Here is an 11,380-nt window from a genome sequence, read left to right on the forward strand (position 1 = left end):
ATATAATAAGATTAGATTGCAAAACTCATATTCAATCCTTACACATATAATAAGATTAGATGCACATAAACGTTGCGAGGATTCACCCAAACCCGTAGCCCGTAAGGACTAATCACACATTATATCAAGATCAATAACAAAGATTGAAATCATTGTGGCAAATACTTGGATTAAAATCATAATATTCTTACAATGGTCACCAATTCTCAAAAAGATCTCTATTACAATGGTGATGGCTATGGAGGAGATTGGAGATGAAATGGATGAACTATGGCGGTGCATCTCCTTCGGTGTGGTGTAGATGGATCTGATAGATGGCGTCTCTGCTTGGCGACGAATGGCTCTCTTTTTGGCGTCGGGTCCTTTACAGAACATATAGGGTTGGACCGCGGGAAGGCTGCGGCACATGGTACGGGTTCAAGGTACGGGCGGATCTTACCTGTACTGATGCCCGTTAAAGTCCCTAGAACCGCCTCTTCGAGCGTACTCAACTTTTTTGTACTCTTAATGCGATTTTCTTCAGTAATTGCAGGTTCATTTGTCATTATGACGAGATTTCCTGCACACCATTCAAAAAGGAAGAGATTGCAAATCTTTGCATTAATTAGTCATTAGTAGCAAGTTGAGAGGTAAACTTAGTTAATTTCTTGACTTAGCTAAGGGTTTAAACGCGAGAAAATTTGGCATATTTCACAGCCATCAGGCAAGAACTAGAAAAACCACAATCTTGGGGATGCCCATGCACCCCCCCCCCTCTCGTTTTAAGTACAAGTAATATCATTTCAAACTTATGTTTTAGTTTTATCCTCATGTTCTCTTTTGTATGTTTGTGGAGACCATGTTTTCATTTATATTTTTAGTTATGAACTCGATTCTATGTTAGAATAATATATTTAGCTTATATATACATATTCCAAAAATAAAGTACCACGTTTAACCCAGTTGGATGTCTAAAAGTTGATAAAACATATGAAGATGCAGTTTTTGCAGAACACTATTCACAAAGTGAATTCTTTAAATTTTTATGTATCTCAGATTGCGCTCATATTGATATTGTATTTTAAAATTTTTAACCTCGACATGCACAAAAATTGGTTAAATTTTATGACATGTTTAAGTGGTCGAAAAAATTACGTTCTGCAGCTGTTGTTTTTTTGTACAGATTATGTCACCTATTGTTCTATGCATGCCTTTAAGTTCCAACTTGATTCATTTTGGGTCTTTTAATAAGTTAAGAATTTATAAAACATAATATACCTACTAGACAAGTCAAATAATTTTTTTACGAATTTTATGGTGGCTGGCAATATATTTTTATACCACTAATGTTACCCCATAGAAAGAAATGAGAGAAAATTTTGTGTTGAGATTTTTTCACACGGAATGGAGGAACACTAGACCATGAGCTATCCAAGAATGGTGAAGACCATAAACTTGGGGGTTCCCAATACACACCACTGGACCTATCACACTCATGGTTTGCACACCTCTAAACTTTGCTTTTTGTGCAATATAAGGTTTTCGCATAAACTTGGAGCGTCTCTATCTTCTATGTTAGGTCTGCATAATATTCATGTTTCCAAGACTATTATTAATAAAGTTGTTGTAGGAATAAAAATAAATATAAAGTTGTATGCTATCAAAGAAAAAGGGAATGGAAATAACAATTGAAATACAAGTTATGCATAGGGTTCTTTGCTATGCTTCAATGAATGATAATTTGCAAGTGCTATCTCTTATTCACATGCATAGATGATTAACTCTAACTTAATTTGTTTAATAAGAGATGATTATCACTATGGACACTTTTTCATCTTATAGATGGTCAACTCTCTCCCTATTGCTAGCCCCAAAAATAAGCAAAGAAGAAAAGACTTGCGCATCCAAATCCCTTTACACCAAGTTATTCCAGCAGTGTCCACCATATCTACCTATGTAAAAAAATACTATTACAGGTATAATGTATGTGCTATGACTTTCAACCAAAAATATTATTTCTTTCTATGTAATTTAAAGCTCCTGAGAAAATAATATGTTGGGGGGGAGATCCATTGTGATCCTAATTATGTGAAGTTATGTGTTTGACAATTTATGAGGTGTTTGTTAGTAGAACCATGTTATCATGGGGAACACTTTCGACATTGCATAATATTTGTTGATATCATGTATTCTTTTGGTTGTGGGTACCTATCGGTGTGAAATAAGTTGGATATGATCAAAGTGTTCGAGTATGCATATGTGCTAGAGGGGGCATTGGGCTGCTAACCTAAACCATGCTAAGCATTATGGTGCAATTTTACAACATGAACATCCTATGAATCTTTTTAAATAAAAAACCTTGGTAAATAAAAAAGAATTGTTGAGTGGTCCATTTGTCTGTTTCTCTTGTCATTGAGTATGGATAGTCCCAAAAGACTCTTCGTACAATGGGTCAAGAGGTATCCCAGTGCCACCTTGTTTGAAATTGTATGCATATGATGCCGAATCTATTGTGATCCTAAGTTAAGTAAGCACATGGATTTGGTACTTGTGGTCAACGGGCATGAGACATTCAACTTGTAAGGAGTCAAACACATAAACCATACTTATTCTCAGTTTAGCAGTAACTATATATTCTTATGACTACCGTTGATATGAGTTGCATATATCCAAGAAAAACTTTTATGCTCTATTATCAAAGTGCTAGCATGTATATTCTCTGCTTACTTTTTTTTACTCAAGTGTCCATATTGCAAAAATAAAAGAGGAAAATTCTGGACCAAATGAAACTACATGTTTAAATGTCCATAGTAGTCTCATTTGCCTTAACACATAATGAATTATTGTTGAACATGGATGTAGTGCATAAGAAAAATAACGGTATACCTCATTTTCTTGTTGATATTAATTAAAGAATGTGCCATTTAACTTTGTGTAGTATTACTTGTTATATCCAACATAGCAACAAACCCCAAAGTTCATGTTTAGTTTTATCACCTTCCTGCTCGAGGACGAGCATGGGTTGAGCTTGGGAATGTTCATGGGTAAAATGCATACATTAAGTTTGCAGTTTATTTCCATATATTACCACATATTTGAATCATATAAGTAGCTATTATCAATGTTCTTAATGATTTTGGGGATTTTCTAAAAAATCCTCTCTCCTCTTGTTCTAACTCTCTGGCCGAAAACCCTCATGTTAGTATTCTAGACTTTCCAGGAGCTACGTGACCCGAAAAAGGGCAAGGTCAAAGGCCACACTTCGGAATTTTAAAGAAGAATAACATAAGATAAAGTGGGACACCAGGAGATCAATGATCTGGGAAATAGGCCAGGTGGCGCGGGCCACCACCTAGGTCGCGCCACTTGAGGCCGTTTGCCCCCTCGACCATCCGATTCACCTCAATATTTCGCGTATGGACATGTTTTGACCTAAAACGACTATATATACCCCCTCTCGGCCATCCTCGACACATAAGGAGGCAGAGATCGAAAACAAGAAATAGAGAGCCAGAAGGCTGCCGCGGGCAGGAGTTCAGAGGGGGGAAATGCTGTCGAGATCGCCTCTGGTTGGCTCTACACCCCCCCTCCGGCGTTGTCATCACCAACATATTTATCAACACCTACAGCAACATCTAGCATCTCCATAGTGTAATCTCTTGGTAAACATGATGTGTGATGCAACCTATTGTTTTCCCATGATCTACTGTGTCTCTATGTCTATGTTTGAGGAGTTACTTGTTTATGGTAATTGTGAAATAGTTTATGTTGGTTGCATAGTAGTATATGTTGTCTTCTATGATGATCTTACATATTAATATATGATTTCACACATATGTTGGGTGATGCATAAGGTTGTCACCGTTCCATGACGATAGGAGGAGGGTTAGCCGGAGCTTGACAGAAACCATGTCCCATGTATTATGCATTCTATATTAATTCATGGTTAATTAACAGGGGAATAATATTATGCGGAGCTTAGAATTTACAGCGGTGGTTGGACTTCATATTTTAATAATTCCTTAGTTTGCTCAGAAACGGCTTTATCAATCACTAGGGTTGTACTTGCACATTTATATGGCTTCAACGATCTATGACTCCTCTCTAGAAGAAACAATAAAAAAACTATCCATGTGCTTCACTAATTGTGACAACCAAACAAATGAAATAACAATTTGGCTAAACACTTACTTCCTTGAGTTGAGCTCGACAACCAAGATTTCCATGGTGTTGACAGAGGATGAGAATATTAGTGTGGCTACGGTTGGAGTGCTAGTAGGTATATGTGGCTCATGTTGAGTTTGAGACTTCTACATAATGGCGGTGGGGGGATCTTGGATGCGATGAACAGAGGTTGGTGTTTGGTGATTGGCAGTAGCGGCATCAGCAAGTTACAAGTGGGGGTGGCAGCATTGGAGGACTTCTTTGGTGGTTCTCTTCAAGTATCGAGTCTAGATTTTCAGGGTAAAAACCGAAGGTTTGATTGTACAATGATCTTGCTAAAGTCATTATTTGGAGACCTTGAATTTCGTATAGGGTGAAAATCTAAGATCTATTGATAGGGTGTTGATGCTACTTGTACACTATTTCCTTCCTGAAGGCGTGACATTTGGAGATTTTCTTTTGTAGTTCGGATGTTGTTTCTTGTAGTGGTTTGGGTGCTGCTGCGAGTGGTTGATCACCATGGTGGGACCTTTTTTTTCTTCCTTGTCTTTGCACCCTTCACCCTTAATGACTTTCCGACATTTTTTTTTGAGAAACACAGTATAACCGTAGAAAGACTGAGCCGGCGGATTACATCTTGAAATTGACGAAGTCACCACAGGCGCCTCGCTGTCGACGGGAACGTCGCCTCCCACTGAATGAATATTCCGCCTTTATGAGACACACATATGTCAAGACTGGGATTTGAACTCTGGTGGGCTGGGGGTACAACCACCCTCCTAACCACCCAACCTCAGGTTGGTTCTCTGACTTTCCGACATTTTGTTGATATAGAGGCTTGGTGTAACTATTATCTTAGTGGTAATAATATATTTTCTTTGTCCAAAAAGTGTATTTCAACCAGTTAGAGGATTGAATTGCTGAACCATGATATTAACCTGGTCGATCGATTGCCGGGAGTATTTGAATTTTGTGACCCAGTATGTAGGTGAATCGTGTGTGGATGCTGCGAGAACGCATTTTTCATGGCACCCGAGCCATATATCCCCGATTGCATGTACGCAAAGAATAGAAAAAACAAAGTTCCACAGCAACAACAAAATAATTCCGAGTTCATAGCCATGTTTCAGACCTAACAAAACTGTTCAAACCGCACGCACACCACACCGAGCCGACGCAACTAAGAAACAGCAAATGATATCGATCCCAATGAGCAACGATCTGCTAGACTGGCGAAGGGAAAGAAAGAGAAGAATTTTTCTTGGCAAAATTCCATATAGGAGGCCAAACGCAGCAAGAGCAAGACTGTTCAGGCGGCCTTCCCCTCGTCGCCGACCAGCTTGTCGATGAGGTCAGCCGCCTCCTGGATGGTGGTGATGCTCTGCGCGTTGTCCTCCTCCACTGTGATCTTGAACTCCTCCTCCAGCGCCATCACGATCTCGACCTGAAAACCAACCAAGCGGAACAGAGAAAACAAGGTTGAGAAAACACGCCGTTACTGGTGCCAAACCGAAACGACGCGAGGGAAACAGAGAAATGGCGACCCGCGCACCGTGTCGAGGGAATCGGCGCCCAGGTCGGTGAACTTGGAGTCCGCTGTCAGGTTGGCGTCGTCTTTGAGGGCCAGCTGCTGCTTGACGATGTCCATCACCTTGGTCACCATCTCCGGCTTGGCCTGTGACGTTCAGATAAGATAGACGACCAGCGCGCGGTTAGGCTAACTAATGTTACAGTAGCAGCATGCCAAACTGTGCATATAGGCCTACCGCACACAAGACACGGAGGCGAAGAGATCTTCTCGACGTCGTCCTCGTCCCCATGGAGATGAGGTTCTGGCCTGAAATTCTGCTTCCCTGCAGGTTCAGTAAAATGGGGGAAGAAAACCAGAGCGAGAGTCAGAACTCATTTCCGGTGCACTGCCACAATAAACTTGCAGATACCAAAATGTGTAGAAATGACACTTGCCAATGACGTGTAGGAAAATATAAGTTCGTCGCATTTTGTTTCATTTTGAGACGAGCTAATTCTATTTGTGATGTTACAGTAGGAAACGATATATTTCGGTGACTTAAACAGAAGAACACTGCACTACTACTGTACCTTGCAACACTTTTTAGGGGTCATGAGGCACAAATGGTGGACCACATAACACACGGATTAATTCTCCCAGAGATAATTTTTTCCTTATCTAGCTGAACTACTAAGTATTCCTAACCCCTAAGTCGATTACTGGCTCACGTAAGAGCAGACCACAAGAACCTCACGAAAGTGAAAGTACTCGCAGCATATGTAAAAATAATCAAAACAAACTCACGGCATCAAGGAGCAGGCTAAAATACTGCACAAAGAACACAAGAACAGCTGAACAGAGACAATACTGTTTCATAGCTTTGGTAGGTACTATCATGAGCACAAGACCGCGGCCGCCATTTACCTTCCAACTCAAGGCGGGCGCCGCCGTGCGCCCAAACTTGGCGGAGATGGCAGACGATGGAGTAGCCATTGGAGCTGCTGCACTTAGCTCAATCAACTGGACCGAAATGGAGAGATGTAGGCAGAGTAGTGACACAGGGTGTGGCTGTGTAGATGGACTAGATGAGAACCGGGGCACTCTGAAGTGGCACAATCGATTCTAGCCACCCGCTCCAGTTTACCCCTCCCGGTCCAAGTCCTATCTGCGTGTGGTGGCCTGTCCGACGAGCCAGCGTGGCGCTTTCATATCTCCTCTGTATACTACTTGAATAATCAAAACTCGCGTTGCTGCGTCCCCTTCTCGTTCTCTTTTCTTTTACACGAAACATAGAAATAGCTTAGATGTAGACGGTCACATATACATAGAGACATACTCATCTCTATGAATGCACATATATATAAATGTATGTGTCATGTGTGTACGCACTACTACTATGAGCTGTATTCGAGAGACTAAGTTCAAAAACTAATTCGATGAGTGCTGAGATCGACGAAATCACTATAAGAGTCTCGCTATCGATGAAAATATTGGCTTCCACTGACTAATGTTCCGCCTTTATGAACATCAAAGTGTTATGTCGTTTCAAATTTAGTTGGCTGGGACTGATACTAGTGCCCTCCTAACGATCCAACTACAGGTTGGTTCTCTCTTCTCGCTCTCTCTACCTCTACGTGTTTTCTCTATAACCAAACCATCAAGAGTGTATGTTTGCATAATAAAAGTATGTGTTTAATAATAAATATATTACAATTAAACTATGGTGGATGGCTGTGGTGGCGTTACACCAGGAATCGCACCTATAATCACAAATTATATCAGAACTATCTATGAGATTATTGGCAAGCTGCATAAAATTTAACGAGATAGCGGATATTTAGATCCAACTACCACCGTATTGTTTCTTATATGTTGTATCTTTCCAGGATATTTTTGCACAACACCCCTGTCTTTCCAGGATATTTCATACCTCCTTTTAAATCCAAGACAATTTCTTTTTCGTAGGTCATTCATACAGTTCCCGATTTTATTCATGGTTCATAGAATCATAGAAGTTTCTTACCGATTTTAATCCAGATTAATACGAGATGCTCACGATTAAGAGTAGTTAATTATCAAACTCTGCAGATCCAAGCAAATTTCATACAAGAAATATAAAGATATCAGTTCCATACGTGTGTCAGGAATCAGGATCAAACATAGATCAATGGAGCTGTTTATTTATTTAGTTTTCATGGTAATTACATGAAAGCAAACTGTATCATAAATATAGGAACACATTGCTTTCATATAATGTATCATCAAACATACTTATACACAAATTCATAGAAGAATCATTCAAAATTTCACAGAAGTTCATACACAAATTCACAAAAGTTACATAGGAGTTATCTAAGTTTCATCACCAAAGGAAGTATCACCAGGTGCATGCAAGCAAGATTTACGTAGGATTCAACATGAGATGCATAGAAGATTCCTACCCAATTCATCTGCTCCATATAAACAAATAAACCAAAAAATAAAAGGAACACACAAGAGAGAGAGGACTTTCAGAGAAGGTGTATCTAGACCAAGGAAAAAAATAGCGCGCTATAACAAAATAGCGTCGGCCGAAAAATATGCTATTAGCGTGCTATAGCGTGCTAATAGCGCGCTATAGCACGCTATAGCGCCGAAATGATGTAGCGTGGGCTGTCTAAAAACGCTATAGCGTGCTATTAGCGTCGAAATAGCGTGCTATTTTTTTCCATGATCTAGACTGCCTATACTGCATCAAGATACGTGCAAGTTTTTTTCCTCTCAAACAACTTCTTATTTTTGTATCTCCCACATCACACAATATTTGAACTTGAAATTTTGTGGAACACTTAAAAATAAAAACTAGAATGTGGGAAAAATATTTCGAACTTTATGCCATTATGTATATATATATTAAGAATTAATTTAGAATTTTAAAATAGTTTGAAATTAAATTGCAAAAAACAAATTCTAACAAATTTTGCCCATTATATTTTTTTATTTTTGAGTTACTTGCAAAAAAATAATCTCAAAATATTATATGATTTGAGATATACAATAATGAAAAAGTGAAGAATTGAAAAGGTGCGCTCGCGCACATGCTCCAATCAAGTTTTCCCAACACACAAGGAGAGCATCTCCACCGGCGCGCCCCAAATAGTCGCCGGTGGGGGCGCCGTTAGCCTAGCACTATCGTATGGGGGGGCGTGGCGTCGGCACAGCATCCTCCATTTGGGGGAGTTGCTCCCAAACCGGTGCCCCGGTGCCCCCCCCCCACCCCCATATGACAGCCCTGATATATGATTTGAATTAAAAACTCAAACAAAAGCATAGAAATTTGAATAAGTTTTCGAATTTAAAGTTTGGCCCAACACAGGGCCACCAAATTCGAATAGATTTTCGAATTTAAAGTTTGGCCCAACACACAGCCACCAAATTTGAATAGGTTTTCGAATATGAAGTTTGAGCCAACATACGGCCACCGAATCGCCGTTGTCATCGTCGTTGTCACGCTGGTGTCGGCGTTGATCAACTCCTCCTGGACCTCCCCTCCTCCTCACCTTCGTCCTCGTCGGCCTCTTCTTCAACTCGTCGACGGGGGGTTCGTAGACGAGGCCATCTCATATGAAGCCACTGATGATCTCGTCCCCGGCGGAAATCTACGCAACAAGTTAGCTACTTTGAGTAGCCGACGGTGTCTACGATGCACATAACACATAAAAAGAAAGGAAACTCACCTCGTCGTCGCTCATGGACACGCTGGACGCGCTGCCGAACACCTGGTGGGCGCTCCTGCTCTCATCGGCGAAGAGGTGGCAGGGAAGGCCGGTGCCGTCTGTCACGTGGCCATCGGTGCTTTCCGGGCGCGCAGGTCAGGCGACAAGTTCAGGTCCACGCCCAAGCGAAAGGGGATGTGATGTCTACGGGTGCTTCTATTCTTGTAGACAGTGTTGGGCCTCCAAGAGCAGAGGTTTGTAGAACAGCAGCAAGTTTCCCTTAAGTGGATCACCCAAGGTTTATCGAACTCAGGGAGGAAGAGGTCAAAGATATCCCTCTCATGCAACCCTGCAACCACAAAGCAAGAAATCTCTTGTGTCCCCAACACACCTAATAGGTGCACTAGTTCGGCGAAGAGATAGTGAAATACAGGTGGTATAAATAAGTATGAGCACTGGCAACGGCACCAGAAAAGTGCTTTGCCCGGGACAGTAAACAAGCAGTAGTAACGCAGCAGTAGTAACGCAGTAAAACAGTAAACAAGCAGCGATAGCAGTATTTAGGAACAAGGCCTAGGGATTACACTTTCACTAGTGGACACTCTCAACATTGATCGCATAATAAATAACTCTTTCTCATATGTGCTACATACACTCTTTTGTTGGATGACAAACACCGGTCGTTGTGTAGGGCTACAAGAGCACCTCAATGCCGGAGTTAACAAGCTCCACAACATTCGATGTTCATATTTAAATAACCTTAGAGCATAATAGATCATTGCAAAATAAACCAAGAACTAACATAGCGCACACACTGTCCACATTACACTATGAAGGAGGAATAGATCACATCAATACTATCATAATGATAATTAACTCCACAATCTACAAGAGATCATGATCATAGCCTACGACAAGAACCACACGGTGCACACACTAGTCACCTTTACACCATGCAGGAGGAATAGACTACTTTAATAACATCATATGAGTAGCACCCAACTAGTAGCGATACAAAGCTCATCATATGGATCTCAATCATGCAAAGCAGCTCATGAGATCATTGTATTGAAGTACATAGGAGAGAGATTAACCACATAGCTACCGGTACAGCCCCGAGCCTCGATGGAGAACTACTCCCTCCTCATGGGAGACAGCAGCGTTGATGAAGATGGCGGTGGTGTCGATGGAGAAGCCTTCCGGGGGCACTTCCCCGTCCCGGCGGCGTGCCGGAACAGAGACTCCTGTCCCCCAGATCTTGGCTTCGCGATGGCGGCGGCTCTGAAAGGTTTCTCGTACCGTGGCTTTTTCCTCTCGTGGTTTTAGGTCCAGGGGCTTTATATAGGCGAAGAGGCGGCGTCAGAAGGTCGAAGGGGCGCCGACACAATAGGGGGGCGCGGGCCCCCCCTTGTACGCGCCGGCCTAGGGTTTGGTGGGCTTGTGCCCCCTCTCTGGCGGTTCTCGTGTGTTCTGGATGCTTCCGGGCAAAATAGGAACCTGGGCGTTGATTTCGTCCAATTCCGAGAATATTTCGTTACTAGGATTTCGAAACCAAAAACAGCAGAAAACAACGAACTGGCACTTCGGCATCTTGTTAATAGGTTAGTTCCGAGAAAATGCACGAATATGACATAAAGTGTGCATAAAACATGTAGATATCATCAATAATGTGGCATGGAACATAAGAAATTATCGATACGTCGGAGACGTATCAGCATCCCCAAGCTTAGTTCCTGCTCGTCCCGAGCAGGTAAACGATAACAAAGATAATTTCTGAAGTGACATGCTATCATAACCTTGATCATACTATTGTAAACACATGTAATGAATGCAGCAATCAAAACAATGGTAATGACATGAGTAAACAACTGAATCATAAAGCAATGACTTTGTAAGGGTACATCGCCCCTATGTGTGGTTTTGGTAATTAATGACAACCCCTATGGACTAATGTTTTCATTGAGTTTATATGAAGGAATATTCCATAGGTACTACTTGCTCTCCATGTGTTGGATTCAAGTATGGATGCCAT

General features: G+C 41.3%; 1 protein-coding gene across 1 annotated transcript; it reads right to left on the reverse strand.

The window, feature by feature from the left end:
* Window positions 1-5,226: 5,226 nt before the first annotated feature.
* LOC124676001 (acyl carrier protein 4, chloroplastic-like) lies at window positions 5,227-6,827 on the reverse strand. The gene is made up of 4 exons (XM_047212085.1): window positions 6,578-6,827; window positions 5,910-5,996; window positions 5,696-5,818; window positions 5,227-5,587 (listed from the first exon to the last, which is right to left on the reverse strand). Exons 1-4 carry the CDS (start codon window positions 6,644-6,646, stop codon window positions 5,453-5,455), a joined length of 414 nt encoding a protein of 137 aa, XP_047068041.1. The 5' UTR covers window positions 6,647-6,827; the 3' UTR covers window positions 5,227-5,452.
* Window positions 6,828-11,380: the final 4,553 nt, after the last annotated feature.

The sequence above is a fragment of the Lolium rigidum genome, chromosome 7, assembly GCF_022539505.1.
Source record: "Lolium rigidum isolate FL_2022 chromosome 7, APGP_CSIRO_Lrig_0.1, whole genome shotgun sequence".
In the NCBI taxonomy this organism is placed as follows: Eukaryota; Viridiplantae; Streptophyta; class Magnoliopsida; order Poales; family Poaceae; genus Lolium; species Lolium rigidum.

Coding starts and splice junctions, on each gene's coding strand:
- LOC124676001 (XM_047212085.1), bottom strand. CDS start 6,646: ATGGCTACTCCATCGTCTGCCATCTCCGCCAAGTTTGGGCGCACGGCG. Junction 5,819..5,909: donor GCCTCCGTGTCTTGTGTGCG/GTAGGCCTATAT, acceptor TGAACGTCACAG/GCCAAGCCGGAGATGGTGAC. Junction 5,588..5,695: donor GCGCCGATTCCCTCGACACG/GTGCGCGGGTCG, acceptor GTTGGTTTTCAG/GTCGAGATCGTGATGGCGCT.